Source organism: Erpetoichthys calabaricus, chromosome 15 (assembly GCF_900747795.2).
Source record: "Erpetoichthys calabaricus chromosome 15, fErpCal1.3, whole genome shotgun sequence".
NCBI lineage: Eukaryota > Metazoa > Chordata > Cladistia > Polypteriformes > Polypteridae > Erpetoichthys > Erpetoichthys calabaricus.
The window spans coordinates 48,921,837-48,939,281 of record NC_041408.2 but is presented as its reverse complement, the minus strand read 5'-3'; the positions used below and the strand labels follow the sequence as shown (position 1 = coordinate 48,939,281).

Sequence of the window (17,445 nt, the reverse complement as noted above, 5' to 3'; positions counted from 1 at the left end):
TGTAGGAGTAAAGTAGAATGCCACAGGGGATGCACAAACCAGTGTGCTTCTTCGTGCCAGTCCCATGCCCGGATAAACCGGAGGGTTACGTCAGGAAGGGCATCCAGTGTTAAATTTTGCCAAATCAATATGCGGACAACAATACAAATTTCCATACCGTATTGGTCGAGCCCCGGGTTAACAATGACCACCACCAGTACTGTTAGCCAACAGGGTGCTGGCGGAAATTGGGCTACTGTTGGCCAAAGAAGAAGAAGGAGAAGAAGAGGGGGGAGACGTGTCCGGAGACATTAGGAGAGAAGGAAAGTAAAGAGAGTGGAACTGAGGGTAGGAACTTTGAATGTTGGCAGTATGACTGGTAAGGGGAGAGAGTTAGCAGATATGATGGAGAGAAAGAAGGTTGATATATTGTGCATGGAAGAGACTAAATGGAAGGGGAGTAAGGCCAGGTGGATTGGAAGTGGATTCAAATTGTTCTATCATGGTGTGGATGTGAGAAGAAATGGGGTAGGAGTTATTCTGAAGGAACAGTATGTCAAGAGTGTTCTGGAGGTGAAAAGAGTGTCAGGCAGAGTAATGATTATGAAGCTGGAAATTGGAGGTGTGATGATGAATGTTGTTAGTGCATATGCACCGCAAGTTGGGTGTGCAATGGGTGAGAAAGAAGATTTTTGGAGTGAGTTGGATGAAGTGATGAACAGTGTACCCAAGGGACAGAAAGTGGTGATTGGAGCAGATTTCATTGGGCATGTTGGTGAAGGGAACAGTGGAGACAAGGAGGTGATGGGTAGGTATGGTGTCAAGGAGAGGAATGAAGAAGGTCAGAGGATAGTGGATTTTGCCAAAAGGATGGACATGGCTGTGGTGAATACGTATTTTAAGAAGAAGGAGGAGGAACATAGGGTTACGTACAAGAGTGGAGGAGGATGCACACAGGTAGATTACATCCTATGCAGAAGAGTTTATCTGAAGGAAATTGAAGACTGCAAAGTGGTGGCAGGGGAAAGTGTAGTTAAGCAGCATAGGATGATGGTCTGTAGGATGACGTTGGAGATCAAGAAGAGGAAGAGAGTGAGTGCAGAGCCAAGGATCAAATGGTGGAAGTTGAAAAAGGAAGACTGCAAGGTTGCGTTTAGGGAGGAGGTAAGACAGGCACTGGGTGGCAGTGAAGAGTTACCAGACAGCTGGGAAACTACAGCAGATGTAGTAAGGGTGACAGCAAGAAGGGTGCTTGGCGTGACATCTGAACAGAAGAAGGAGGAAAAGGAAACCTGGTGGTGGAATGAGGAAATACAGGAGAGTATACAAAGGAAGAGGATGGCAAAGAAGAGGTGGGATAGTCAGAGAGATGCAGAAAGCAGACAAGAGTACAAGGAGATAAGGTGCAACATGAAGAGAGAGGTGGCAAAGGCTAAAGAAAAGGCGTATGATGAGTTGTATGAAAGGTTGGACACTAAGTAGGGAGAAAAGGACCTGTACCGATTGGCTAGACAGAGGGACCGAGCTGGGAAACATGTGCAGCAGATTAGGGTGATAAAGGATAAAGATGGAAATGTACTCACAAGCGAGGAGAGTGTGTTGAGCAGATGGAAAGAGTACTTTGAGAGGCTGATGAATGAAGAGAACGAGAGAGAGAAAAGGTTGGATGATGTGGAGATAGTGAATCAGGAAGTGCAACGGATTAGCAAGGAGGAAGTAAGGACAGCTATAAAGAGGATGAAAAATGGAAAAGCCGTTGGTCCAGATGACATACCTATGGAAGCATGGAGGTGTTTAGGAGAGATGGCAGTGGAGTTTTTAACCAGATTGTTTAATGGAATCTTGGAAAGTGAGAGGAAGCCTGAGGAGTGGAGAAGATGTGTACTGGTGCCGATATTTAAGAATAAGGGGGATGTGCAGGACTGCAGCAACTACAGGGGAATAAAATTGATGAGCCATAGCATGAAGTTATGGGAAAGAGTAGTGGAAGCTAGGTTGAGAAGTGAGGTGATGATTAGTGAGCAGCAGTATGGTTTCATGCCAAGAAAGAGCACCACAGATGCAATGTTTGCTCTGAGGATGTTGATGGAGAAGTTTAGACAAGGCCAGAAGGAATTGCATTGCGTCTTTGTGGACCTGGAGAAAGCATATGACAGGGTGCCTCGAGAGGAGCTGTGGTATTGTATGAGGAAGTCGGGAGTGGCAGAGAAGTACGTAAGAGCTGTACAGGATATGTACGAGGGAAGTATGACAGTGGTGAGGTCTGCAGTAGGAGCGACGGATGCATTCAATGTGGAGGTGGGATTACATCAGGGATCAGCTCTGAGCCCTTTCTTATTTGCAATGGTGATGGACAGGTTGACAGACGAGATTAGACAGGAGTCCCCATGGGCTATGATATTTGCTAATAACATTGTGATCTGTAGAGATAGTAGGGAGCAGGTTGAGGAGACTCTGGAGAGGTGGAGATATGCTCTAGAGAGGAGAGGAATGAAGGTCAGTAGGAACAAGACAGAATATATGTGTGTAAATGAGAGGGAGGTCAGTGGAATGGTGAGGATGCAGGGAGTTGAGTTGGCAAAGGTGGATGAGTTTAAATACTTGGTATCAACAGTACAGAGTAATGGGGATTGTGGAAGAGAGGTGAAAAAGAGAGTGCAGGCTGGGTGGAATGGGTGGAGAAGAGTGTCAGGAGTAATCTGTGACAGACGGGTATCAGCAAGAGTGAAAGGGAAGGTGTACAGATCGGTAGTGAGACCAGCTATGTAATATGGGTTGGAGACGGTGGCACTGACCAGAAAGCAGGAGACAGAGCTGGAGGGAGCAGAGTTAAAGATGCTAAGATTTGCACTGGGTGTGACGAGGATGGATAGGATTAGAAATGAGTACATTAGGAGGTCAGCTCAAGTTGGACAGTTGGGAGACAAAGTCAGAGAGGCGAGATTGCATTGGTTTGGATATGTGCAGAGGAGAGATGTTGGGTATATTGGGAGAAGGATGCTAAGGATAGAGCTGCCATGGAAGAGGAAAAGAGGAAGGCCTAAGCAAAGGTTTATGGATGTGGTAAGAGAGGACATGCAGGTGATGGGTGTAACAGAACAAGATGCAGAGGACAGAAAGATATGGAAGAAGATGATCCGCTGTGGCAACCCCTAACGGGAGCAGCCGAAAGAAGAAGAAGAAGAAGAAGAAGAAGTAGGAGTAAAGTAGGAACCTTCGGCATATTCGCTTTTTTCCCCAAATCTAACTAAAATGCGAGAGGGAAGAGAAAGTGTCACAAATGGGAACTCTTACAACTCCCACAGCATTTACATGTAAAATAATTATCTGCCTCAGGTGGTGCAGTGATTTTACTCTATGGTTCTAAGGTGGTGACCATACCAGTGTGCTGTTCAGACACCTCCACCATACACTACACAAATTTTCATTTTGAGCTGTATTACATAAGGTCACTGCCTCCACACTAGATGAAGGAATTGTTGCTGTTATAATGATTACAGAAATATGACAAATACATTAACAAATTATTCAAAAAATTCAAGGCAACACGTCTTCCCTAAACTATAGGATATAAATTCAAGCTCACAGTTTGAAACCATTGTGACACCTGAGACACCTTTATGAATTCGCTGTCTTTCCAGTGGTGTACTTTTTCATTGCTATAAATTCTGATCTTTCAGGATATTTTTTTCCCTTTTCATCTTTTATTATGAAATCACAGAATACTTGAATGAAAAAGACTGTTAGTCCATGATTCTAATTCGCTGATGATCTTGAAAACTATGTCTGAGTATCTGTTTGAATATTCTTATTAATTTTAAAAATGTTCTTTAACTATCAAATATCTGACTGTTATAATTGACTCTGAAATTCAGTGTACACAAAGTTTGTAAAAAAAAGATTTAAAGGAATAAACATCCGGAAAACCGTTAAGCTGCCTTACATTACTTTGTAAGGCAGGTAGTGTGGCCTCTATATTGGTTGGGTGACTGTGGGATAGCAATTGTGTATTCAAATTATTTGCAGCTTAGAAGCCTCATATGGATTGTGAGTGCTTTGGGCTGGCTGGATTGGGGCTTGAACCCTGATCACCCTGGTTCTGATAACATTCATTGACTAAACCAGTCAAATACTGAATGAAATTTGTGCAAGACTGATTTAACAGTATGATCTTTTGCTAACATTCACCTATACAAGTTTTTGTACACTGCTTCTATTTTTCTTTTACCTTAATTTCTGAATGTATTTTATTAGATACTGTTTGAACTACTTTATTACCATTAGTGAACCTTTGGCAGAGAGGTGTTGGTACCTCCACTTACCGTATTTTTCGCACCATAAGACGCACTTTTTTTCCCCCAAAAGAAGGTTGGAAATGTCTGTGCGTCTTATGGAGCGAATATTGCGCCACAGACCATGATGTGTTATTACCTGACAAAAGTTGACATCCAGGGGTAGAGGGCTAAAAAACTCACTGTTATGTTACAGGCATTCCCTCTGTGCTTGGAGGAATGTTAGACTCATTGACTCGGCATCTAATCCTTACGTGTGTGTGAGTTGCGAAATGTAAACAAAGGCAAGATGGCATCGACATCTCACGAGGGAGCGAAGCGAGTGCAGAAAACAAATGTTTTGCGCATTATCACTGAGTCTGACTTTTGTTGAGAGTGATCAGGAGATCGAACAAGAGAGTGAGGAACTGGCATCAGCTGATTGGGACACCAGCCGATGCCGCCCCAGCTGAGCGCATTCGTGCAGCCGATGCACCTATGGCAAGGTTCGTGTGGGAGGAGTATCTAGACATTGATCTGTGGGAGCCAAACTGGCTACAGGACTTCACAAGACAGTATGGCTTGCTGTTGGACTCGACAGATTACCAGCCACTGGACTACTTCAGGCTGTTCTTTCTTGAAGCTGCCTTTCAGCTACTGTCAGACGAGAAAAACAGGTATGCAGAGCAATTTTTTGAATCGAGGGCTGTGCTTGCACCGCATTCTCGTTTTTCAAACTGGAAACCCACAACAAAACATGAGATGAAGGGCTTTGTGGCATTGCAAATATAGATGAGACTAGACTGGCAATATAACTTCAGGGAGCATTGGTCCAAATGTGCGTGATGATAAGTACGTGCTCCTGCAAAGTGATTGTGAGCAACTGAGCTTCATAAATTCTGACACTAGCAATGAGGAGTTGTTGGGGTTTCCATAAAACTAGAAGAGTGCTTGAACCTTAAAGTCTCTCCTTATTTGTTAATGACAGTGATGTTTCTTAATACCACTGTTGAATTTACATGGTTGAAATATTATTCTGCTATATTTTATTAAACATATTAGTACACAGATGTTAGATCATCATGGCGCCGCAGATGGCAGCCTCGGTGCCGCGTTCCTTGGTGCTTTCTCTGTTTTTGTTTGTTTGTTCAGTGATAAGCTGTCCTCCTCTGATCACATACAGCAGAGAGGAACTCTTACACATCGGTCAATTCGCTGGTGAAATTTTTTCACTGTCTTTCACTCAAACAGAATACTTTACAGAACTTTTAGTCAGAGGAGCAGCCGCCCTTTACGGAATTAGCAGGAGACGCCGACGAGGGAATCGAGCCGGAGCGCTTGTTAAACTGCGCCACCGGGGATTTCGAACTGCGCTGCCTTCAATACACCTGGCGAACGTCCGCTCTTTGGCCAACAAGATGGACGAACTGCTACTGTTAAACCGAATAAACACGGACTTTTCCAGATCTGCCGTCCTGTGCTTCACTGAAACCTGGCTTGGTGAGCACATCCCCGATAGCGCATTATACCTGCCGAGCTTCCAACTTCTCCATGCGGACCGCGTCATGGAGCTCTCGGGGAAAACGAAAGGAGGCGGAATCTGTTTCTACATAAACGAAGGTTGGTGTACAGATGTCACAGTACTAATCAAAACATGCATCCCTCACTTAGAGTCTTTTTTCATTGACTGTAAACCATTCTATTCACCGCGGGAGTTTTCCTCGTTTATTCTGGTTGGTGTTTACATCCCACCTCAGGCCTGTGTTAGTGAAGCATTACAACAGCTGGCTGACCAGATAACTAACATGGAGCACAAACACCTGGACTCCCTGCTCATTGTTCTTGGTGATTTTAACAGAGCAAACCTCAGGCAAGAACTGCCAAAATTCAGTCAGCATATTACGTGTCCTACCAGGGACAAAAACACACTGGACCACTGCTACACTACATTAAAGGATGCTTATCGCTCTGTCCCTCGTGCTGCCCTGGGACTCTCTGACTACTGTTTGGTTCATCTTCTCCCGACTTACAGGCAGAACTTAAGATCTGCAAAGCCTGTGGTGAAAACGGTGAAGAGATGGACCAACGAGGCAAAGCTGGAACTACAAGCCTGCTTTGACTGTACTGATTGGAGTGTTTTTGAGTCTGCAGCGACAGACCTGGATGAGCTTACTGACACTGTGACATCCTACATCAGTTTTTGTGAGGATATGTGTGTGCCCATGAAAACTTTTCACACATACAACAACAACAAACCCTGGTTTACTACAAAACTCAGGCAGCTTCGTCAGGCTAAGGAGAAGGCCTACAGAAGTGGGGACAGAATCCTGTATAATCAAGCCAGAAACACATTGACAAAGGAGATCAGAGTAGCAAAGAGGTGCTACACTGAAAAGCTGGAAAATAGGTTTACAGCCAACGACCCTGCATCAGTGTGGAGAGGTTTGAAAGACATCACCAACTACAGGAAACCATCCCCCCATACTGAAGAGAACCATCAACTGGCCAACGAGCTGAATTTGTTCTACTGCAGGTTTGATAATCCCTCTTTCACACCTCTCACCCACACCAATCAAAATACACTCCCAGCACCCACTACCAAGCCCCTGCCCCTCCCCACTGACACCATACCTGCACTCAGATCTGTGAAGGGGACGTGAGTCAGCTCTTCAGAAGACAGAAGATCAGGAAGGCACCAGGTCCAGATGGTGTGTCACCCTCCTGTCTTAAAGTCTGTGCTGATCAGCTGGCCCCCATATTTACACAGATCTTCAACAGATCCCTGGAGCTATGTGAAGTTCCCTCCTGCCTTAAGCGTTCCACAATTATCCCGGTTCCAAAGAAAACCTCCATCACAGAGTTAAATGACTACAGGCCAGTCACCCTGACGTCTGTGGTCATGAAATCCTTTGAAAGACTGGTGTTGACCTACCTGAAGGACATTACAGGCCCCCTGCTTGACCCCCTACAGTTTGCTTACCGAGCAAACAGGTCAGTGGATGATGCAATCAACATGGGACTGCACTACATCCTGCAACATCTTGACTCTTCAGGGACATATGCTAGGATCCTGTTTGTGGACTTCAGCTCGGCGTTCAATACTATCATTCCAGAAGTCCTCCACACCAAACTCACTTGGCTCACTGTACCAGCTCCCATCTCCCAGTGGATCACAAACTTCCTGAGAGATAGGAAGCAGCAAGTGAGACTGGGAAAAATCACATCCAGCACACGAACAGTCAGCACTGGCACCCCCCAGGGATGTGTCCTCTCTCCTCTGCTCTTCTCCCTCTACACAAATGACTGCACCTCAAGAGACCCGTCTGTTAAAATCCTGAAGTTCGCAGATGATATGACAGTCATTGGCCTCATCAAGGACAGTGACGAGTCTGTATACAGACGAGAGGTCGAACAGCTGGCCCTCTGGTGCGGTCAAAACAACCTGGAGCTGAACAAGCTTAAAACTGTGGAGATGACAGTGGACTTCAGGAGGAGCCCCCCAGTGCTACCCCCTCTCACACTACTCAACAGCATTGTGTCTGCTGTGGAAAACTTTAGGTTTCTGGGATCCACAATTTCCCAGGACCTAAAGTGGGAACTAAACATAAACACAATTGGTAAAAAGGCCCAGCAGAGGTTGTACTTCCTGCGCCTGCCTCAGGAGCTGCTCATCCAATTTTACTCTGCAGTAATCCAGTCTGTTCTCTGTTCATCTATCACAGTCTGGTTTGGCTCAGCCACAAAACAGGATAGGAACAGACTTCAACGGACAGTCAGGATTGCAGAAAAAATCATTGGTGTTGATCTGCCCTCCATTCAAGACTTATACAGATCTCGAGTCAGGAAACGGGTAGAAACATCATTGCAGACCCATCACACCCTGGTTACAACCTTTTTCAACTTCTTCCCTCTGGTAGGCGCTACAGAGCACTGTACGCCAAAACTACCAGACATGTGAACAGTTTCTTTCCTCAGGCCATCACTTTCATGAACACTTAAGTCAATCTCACAGCATCAGGGACAAAACTAGGTAAAATCGGAGTCCAATTCCTTGTATGTGTACATATACTTGGCCAATAAAACTGATTCTGATTCTGATTTGGTTCAGAATATTTTTTTCTTGTTTTCCTCCTCTAAACCTAGGTGCGTCTAATGGTCAGGTGCGTCTTATGGAGCAAACAATACGGTAGTTCAAAAAACAAAACATATTCATCATATGTTTTTCATTTCCTTATTAGACAATAATGTGGCTGTACATGAATGCTTTCTGCACTTATCTCTGTTTAAAGATTTTTATTTTCTTTATGGTTCCTGTCACTACATGATTTTCCTTCTCCTTTTGTGTAAAACATCCTCAATAGCCAAACCAAAGCTGAATGCACAGCCTGGTATTTGACATTGCTTCAGGCCCGTATAAGTTTATAAACGGGGGAATGCCTGACAATGACATTATTATTTTTAATATAAAAAAGAAAATTTAACACTAATCTGGTTTGTTTATTAAAGAATAATTTACACATCTTAGTTTATGACAATTCTGTATGAAGTTACACATGATAAATTAATAAAAGTTATAGTTCATGCTTCATATAATATAACAAAGAAAAAAAATAAAAATAAAAAATAATACAAATTTCTTACCTAACAGCTGTTGATATATGGTCAGTTTTCATGCTTGATTCTAAAGAATCAAATGTCACAGTACAAAGCACCTGGCAAAAAGAGATAAATAAAAATGAAATACAACCAAACAAAATGACCAAATGATAAAACAAAAAGGAAATTTACTTTTAAAACAGAAAATTTACGGAGTACAAAAACCATGGTAATAATCATTTAGATCACATTATTAACTGTTCATACTGTAACCCATGAGGAGCACTTCCACTACTCAATTTGTAATCAGTAGATATGAGGATAAAGATGTGAGGGGAGTGTGGAAGAATAATTTTAGGGTAACATAGCATTCATCTTTAAGAAATAGCATAAAGGGTTAATAAATGTCAGGAACGAGATAAAGAAGAAGTGAACAACAAAAAGTATGCTGAAATATAAGAATTGGTTTAGGAAAAATGCTGAGATGATCAAGTAAATAAAGAATGTACCAGAAGAAAGGTTGATGTAATATACAAAATGTACTGAAGGATGACTATGGGACCATTTATACTTTATGCTCAAAACGCGTACACGCACGCATCATGGCTGCCGCACGTTCCCGGCGTTCATTTGATGCGTTCTCTAAGCAGGTCCTCATAAATTAACATGACACGTGCACGAGTTGCAGTACCAGCAAAAAGTCAGGGGGCGCAGTGTAATAAAAGTTGGAATGCGATGTCAGAGTCTCTGTTTACTATCTACGTGTGACAGAAAGCTGCTCTGAGGATTCTACAGAATCAATGTGCCTGCTTCGATGTTTGATGAATAGTTCAATTTGGTGGAGCAAAATGCTGACATACAAATACATTCGTGCTGCTTTTATATTCAAGCATCGCATATTCCCCATCGTAATGACACGATTAATTTTAAAGGCCTTACAAACCATCTTCTGTGCCGTCTTTTTTTTTTTTTATTTTTATTTTGCATCTTCACAACAGCAACAGAATGTACAGCGCAGTATTTGAGCCACAGAGAAAAAAAATTAAGGACACAGTGAAAAGGTGTAATTTGTGATTAAAGTCGAAGTTTTGGCTTTAATCTCAAAATGTCCACTTTAAACTTGTAGTTTACTTTATCATTAAAGTAGACCATCATAAACGTCATCTTAAAACTGTCGCAGCTGTTAATCACTATGTGCTTCTGGGGCTTCCTCCTGAACTGACAGCAGTGATCACCACACAGAACACGTTAAATTTATGATATTCCAGCTCTCTGCACATTTAGAATCCTTAAGATTTATACTTGATATCACTTTCATGATGAAATGCATTAAAGTAGGTATGTTACATTTTACAGATAAATCGTTAGTTTCGTTTAAATAATGACTACTGTTAATAATTACACACATGGGGGGTGACACGGTGGCGGAGTGGTAGTGCTGCTGTTTTGCTGGGAGTCACGTCGCTGGTGTTCCCTGCCTGGAGTTTACATGTTTTCCTGCTGGGTTTCCACAGTGTGCTCTGGTTTCCTTCCAAAGATGTGCAGATTTGGGGATTTGGTGCCGGTAAAATGATGTGAGTGTATGTGAGTGCTTGTATTCACCTTGCGATGAGCTGATGCCCCGTCCAGGGATTGCTTCTGCCTCGTGCCCAATGCTAGCTGGAATGAGCACATACCTGGATTGATAGATTTAATCATTAAACATCCTTTTCAGAGATATTATGGCAAGGTGTCCTCGGAATTTAATGGATGTTTCAGGCAATTCACAACACAGCAAAGCCGAACCTGTTCTCACCGTGATGATATCTCGCACTGCCACCTGGTGGAATCTTCCAAATGTACGTAGAGATGACTAAGAAATCAGAAGATGTCCTATAAACTAGAACGGACAGTTGTTATATACACAGAAATTTCAAGGGTGGTGGCTCATCTCAAAAGGTATAAGAAGAACCAGGAAATAATATAATAGACTTTTATTTTATATAAATCATTCGGGTGTAAATCAACAGTTTATAAAATGAAACTCTATCCTGTGTTTCTCGGACCATTCTGATCATTCTGACTATGCTGTAATGGACTGCTTCTGAAGAATGCTCCCTCCAAGGCATTTTGCCAAGAAGTAATTAAAAGATACAATGAACAGCTCTTCTCCTGCCTGATTACTGAATTGTCCTGTTAGAAGATGTTTCTTTCTTTAATAAGATGTTAAATTTCTTTCTTTTTTTAATTTTTTATTAATTTTATTGTAATCATTCCGTACAAATAGATCAATTTTTACAAAAAACAGGATTGAAAAACAGATGTTAAATTTCGACCACAGGTGACGGGTCCCTCTTCCCTCTGACCTTAACGCCAGGCCACCACATTCAATGGTAGCTTACACTACATCAAGAGACAACAACTCAAGACACATATCAACAGAAATGCGTAACAGAAAACTTGGGACACCACTCTTTATTCACAGAAGACAAGAGCCATTAAAAGTGTGTGGCTGGACACAGTACACTTAAATGAAAATATAGCAATTTAAAGCTTGTTGTACCGTGTCACCAATCCATATATGTTTATAAGCAGTTGTTTTGGCACTTTTTAAAAGAGCATTTTTATAGTATCCGAGTGAATTACATCAAAACAGCACACTTAGTGTGTCTAAGTGTGGATTTCAATCAGCTATCAATAAATCTATTATCTTGGCAGTGCCCATTTGAATGCAAGAACCAACCCTTTTGTCTGTTTCAAGCCTGCCCTTTCTGGAGTGTGTTCCATATCAGCACAAACTCTTGTATTCATCTGCCTTGCTTATATTGGGAAAATTTAGGATTATTCTTCAATCTACCTTTGTCTTTAGCATGTGACGGAGAAAAAAAATGTTAAGTTTCAGCAAGAAATTTATATAATTTGTGAATATGTACTTATCAAGCATTCACTAGCACATGTGTGCAGTTCAATCGACTAATTCATTATCGCTCTGGGGTTGGTAATCAGCACATCTGCATCCCTAGCAGTTTAAAGTAAGTTGGAGCAGGAAACAGGGACAGAAAAAAAGGAAAGAGACAAAGGTTAAAACCAAAGTAAGGAAGATAAAGAGAGCAGGATCATGAGAGCCAGTGCTGATGGAGAATACAGGCAGGCAGTTGAGAATGTGGTACTGAGATGAGTGTGTGGTCGATGCTAGAGTAACAGGAGTCGATCCTGTTGAGCACCCCAAAGAGAAGAAGTAACCAGGTCCTCTAACTTGGCTCTCATAGACCCAGGGAGACAGAAGCAGGGCTTGCAGTGTTACTGGGACGCCAAGATAAGGCAGCAAGGGACATTAGCCAAGGTTTAATGGTTGACTGTGTCTGTAAGTCAACATCCCTTCATGTGGAGAAGACTAATAACAGTGAGTGGAGGAGTAGCATCAGTTTTTTGAAAGAAGCACTGTGGCTCACAATGGTTTTAACCTGTCGGTGGACTAACCGTTTTAGTGGAAGGATTAATTATTATTCATTGACTTTTAACTGTCACATCTCCAGTTTTTATGGATTATTCAGTCACTTATTGGACAGAGCACTGCATTTTTTTGCTCTGTTGTGAAAATAAAAGAACTTTAGCACTTTGCGCTAACTCTTTCTGCTAATTGTCTTCATTGTCCTAGCTCATATCGGTATATGACTATAGTTGGATCCAAGTTCAAGCAGCAAGGATGCTGCAGCCAACCCGGACCATCTCATGCACAATGGCTTTGTAATAGAGCAGATAACACAATATGGAATACTGAAATACAGTGTATGCAGAAAGTATTCTGTAAATTTAATTGTACTGTATAATTTAATTTTTTAATTTAAAAAGGATAAATTTGCCATTTTTGGCCATCAATCTACAGTTAATAAGAAATAATGAACAAGTGGTTTACAGAAAGGTTTTCAAATTTATTAAAAATCAAAAACTGAAAATTCTCATTCATATAAGTACTCAAAGCCTTAATTTAGTACTTTGGAGAAACCACTTTGGAAACAGTTATACATTCAGGTCTTCTTGGGTGAGTCTTCACAAATTAGGCACACCTGGTTTTGGGTGGTTTATCCCATTCTTCCTGGCAGATGCTCTCAAGACCTGTTAGATTGGATGAAATGCATCTGTAAACTGGCACCTTCAGGTCTCTCTACATATGTTCTGGTGGGTTTAAGTTTGGGTTTTGGCTGAGCCACTCAAGGACAGACAGAGAGACTTGTCTGGAATCCAGTTGCTCAGTTTGGCTGTACGGCCAACCCTAGGAAAAGTCCTGGTGGTTCCAAACTTCTTCCATTTCACCATTATCAAGGCAACTGTGTTTCTGGGAACATTCTAAAGCTTTAGAAAAGGTTTTATATCCTTCCCCTATTTATGCTTCACCACAATTTTATTGCGGAGCTCTACAGAGTTTCTTAGTCTTGGTTTTTGACCTGACATGCAGAGGGAACAGGTGTGTGCCTTTCCAAACTATGTCCAATGAATTCAATTTTGCAATCAAGCTCCAGACACATCTCAAGGATGTTTAAAGCAAAGAGGACACACCATGCCACAGCAAAGGATCAGAATACCTGTATAAATGAGAGATTTTAGTGTTTGACTTTTAATAAATTTGCAAATCAAAGTTTTATCACTTTTTCATTATAGGGTTTTGAGTATAGACTGATGGGCAAAAATGGCAAGATTTAGATAGATCAGTGTAGAAAGCAGTGGGTTTAAATATAAAAATGACAAACTATACAAATCAAAATACAGTAGTTAATATAAAGGTCCTTGCCAAAGCAACTACCATCTACTCATTTCTTAAAAAAAAAAAAAACACCCAGTTATAAAAAATTAATCAAACCTGTGTCTGGCCTCTTTGAAACAATGCAGAACCATGAAGAGGTTTAAACAGGTCAACTTCACAGGAAATGTTTCTCAGCGATGTCAAATCTCTCCCATCACACCTGCACGGCAAACACATATCATATTCTACAAACCTTTTTTTATCAAAAACAATACATAAATTATACAGGCACAGCCAGTGCTACACTTTAAATAATTTTCAGAGATGTCAAAGAGTACACTACTGCCCTGGGATGGAATAACAACCTTTTCAACTTTGAAAACTGGCACTTTTGTAAAAAAAAAACAAAAAAAACATAATATCCAACAATATGCACCTCAATCAATATGTCAGTCTCTTAAATAATGGAATCAATCAGGAAATCTGCCACACAGTGCACTAATACCCTTCATATATTAAATGGTCTTCCAAAAAGAATGGCATGCACAATTAAATAGACTAATTTGCTTGCTTGTCAATAATTCTTTCTTTTATGTTAGAGTGTTATTTTGGCAAGTTTGCATTAATTTTTTATCTGCAAAAATGCTATAATCTACAATTGGATAGAAAAATGGAGACTTTAGATTACTAAATACTCTTTACATGAAGAGAGTGGAAAAAGCAGGAATAAGTGGTGTTTCAAATCCGAAAAGAACAGATTAAGGTTCATACTGTGCAGGTCACATATCAACTTTAAAAACACAAATATAATTCTCTAAAAACTTTTCATCAAAACATTTCTTACCTTCTGTATTCATTTAAAATTATGTTTCTGAATGTCTCCTTTAAAACTGTATTAAAGGCCTCCATCACCTCATATGAATCAGCATCTGGAAATTTTACTTTTGAGAAACCATAAGCAATAATTAAAAAACTGATAATATTTTTCCAATAACAGTATATACTCTATCACAAAAGAAGTGTTTCAAATTATAAAAAGACAAACCCTAGAACAAATTTTTCTAACATTTTCTATATACAGAGTATACACCTGAATAATAAATACAGTATAGTTATAACCAGATAAAAACGCTTTTGAGAAACCTAACAAAAATGGTATATGATGACTCTTTTCTAACAAGAAATAAACATAAGGATGTGAAAAAATAGAAAATTGTTCTTTCTGGTGACAAGTACAAAATGTTCTTTTCAAACACAAGTTCAAATAATAAATGGCTAATAAAGCAGTTTTAAATATTTGTTCCCATAGAAAGACCTTGCAAAACACAAGTTACATTAATTAAAACTGAGGAAAAACCTTTGGTTTTGGAGGTCAATCTGACATGACAAATCTAGGTCTGACCCTGAAAATTAGGCATTGAAGAGATTAAAGGGAGGTAGACTGGAGAGAGGCAGTGATAGAAGACTATATTTTGTCAAGTCCAAAAGCAGCAGTAGCATCTTTTTTGTATATAGTATTTAGTTCTTTTGATCGTACATCTCTTGACTTTCAGTTAATAAACCTTTGTTTTAATATTTTGGTCCACTGGCGTTGTTAAAGCTAATAACATTGTCTTCACGACAAATTTACTCTTTTTAAAAAAAACTGTGTGGAGTTTGCATGTTCTCCCTGTGTCTGCATGGGTTTCCTCCGGGTGCTCCAGTTTCCTCACACTGTCCAAAGACATGCAGGTTAGGTGCACTGGTGATCCTAAATTGTCCCTAGTGTGTGCTTGGTGTGTGGGTGTGTGTGTGCCCTACGGTGGACTGGTGTCCTGCCCAGGGATTTGTTCCTGCCTTGCGCCCTGTGCTGGCTGGGATTTGCTCCGGCAGACCCCCGTGACCCTGTGTTAGGATATAGCGGGTTGGAAAATGACTGACTGACAATACATAGAAGCTATCATTCTGGAGAACTCAAATTTGCCAAAGATTATGTGCACAAAAGCCCTTAAATCTCTTTTGTATAAAGAGTTAAATTACAATATTATAAAAATAAAATACTAATCAACCACTGGCATGGGTTTATGAGAGGAAGTGGAGAATTCTCTCCATGGAGTGAGGTCATCAGTGGAGTCCTTCAGGGGCTTGTCTTTGGATCATTATTTTTTCTGAATTAAATTAATGACACCAATTTCAATATAGCTAGTAAACTTGTGAAATTTGCAGATGATACCAATATTGGGGAAGTGGCATACACTGAGGAAACAGAAATAACAATTCAGGACGACCTGGACATGCCTCGGAACTGGGTGAACACTTGGAAAATGTAGTTCAATGTATGAAAGTACAAAGTGCTATACATGGGCAAAAGGAACGTCAATTATAAATACAAGATGGAAAAAACTGTCCTACAGGGAGCAACATCTGAAAATAATTTATTGGTTTATGTTGACACAAAATTTTCATCATCTATCCCATTTGCAGAAATGATTAAAAAGGCAAATAAAATGTTAGGTTATATTGTAAAAACTGTTGAAAATAAATCAAAAGATGTTAAGCTCACACTAATAAGACCGTATCTGGAGTATTGTGTGTAATTCTGATCATCACGCTACAAAAAATACATAGTAGCACTTGAAGCTGGTCAGAGAAGAGCAACCAAAACTTGTCTCAAAACCTAAGAACATCATACTCCAATAGACTCAGGAAATTAAACCCATTTAGCCTCAAACAGAGAAGACTGCGTGGGGGCCTAATCAAGTTGTTCAAAAATTTCAAAGGCATTGATGAAGTAGACCCAGTGGAACTCTTTCAACTGAACAGTGAATCACACACTCAAGGACACCAGTTGAAATTAAAGGGAAGTACATTTAGGACTGAAATCAGAAAGCACATCTTCATGCAAAGAGGCATTGGAATCTGGAACAAACTACTGAGCCATGTAGTTGAAGCAGAAACCCTAACGACTGTTAATAAGTATATGGAGGACATATTGGTACAGTTTCAGCTAAACAAACAGGCTTGATGGACTAAATGGTATCTGTTAGTTGTCAAAATTCTTTTGTTCTTATGTATAATATTTAAACTAAGAAATTTTTCTAAGGGCTAGAGGCTAGCCAACACAAAGCTTTTAAGTGAAAAGATCAGGTCAAATTGTGTAAATTATAGGACAGTTTGTTGAAGCTGGATCACATGTGAACTTATGAAACAGTACTTGTCTTATTTGTTGTACTGAGCTGAATGATCTATTTTTGTCAAAACTTTTATCATGTTCTAATAAGTAAAATGGTAAAGAGAGAGAATACGTTTCAAAGCTCGGCTGGATTATCTAATGATAAAAGCAATAGCTATACATTTAATCATCTGTAGAGCTAAGATAACTGACCTATTGTGTTCATGTCACTTCCCATTATTAAAAACATGTAGAAATTAAAGAATGTTTACCTCTTAAGTACTCTTCTGTTTCAAGTCTTATTTTATTAATGTCTTCATCCCTAGAAATCTAAAAATATTTCCATGTCAGCAATATAAAAATCCACTGCTAACTGTATAAATGCAAACAATGATGATCAATGGTGAAATGACCCTAGACCTAATAAGACTTTGCACATTTATGTTAACACTATGATACATGAAATAATGGTAGGGATGATTATTATACTTCTGTTTCGTTGAATTTTGTCATTATATTAGGGTAAAAGGCACTGTAAGCTACCTGGTAGACCGGTGAGGTAAGTACAGAGGTACTTTAAATGAAAATTTAAAGAGGTCTGACCAACAACATTTTCCCCTATCAAAGGTCTGAACCTCATGTTTGTGCTATGATTCAGATCCCTATATACAGTATGTAGTCACTGAATGTCTATAAAAAAATAAACAAGGTATAATTACCATAGCATT

General features: G+C 40.2%; 1 protein-coding gene across 1 annotated transcript in view; it reads right to left on the bottom strand.

The window, feature by feature from the left end:
* Positions 1-17,445, bottom strand: part of LOC114665664 (polyribonucleotide nucleotidyltransferase 1, mitochondrial) — a 90,070-nt gene that overhangs the window by 41,086 nt on the left and 31,539 nt on the right. The window contains exons 11-14 of the mRNA XM_028820272.2: positions 16,990-17,047; positions 14,411-14,507; positions 13,684-13,786; positions 8,892-8,962 (exon numbers count right to left, since the gene is read on the bottom strand). Of these exons, the coding sequence (XP_028676105.2) occupies positions 8,892-8,962; positions 13,684-13,786; positions 14,411-14,507; positions 16,990-17,047 (329 nt within the window). The remainder of the gene's footprint in view (positions 1-8,891; positions 8,963-13,683; positions 13,787-14,410; positions 14,508-16,989; positions 17,048-17,445) is intronic.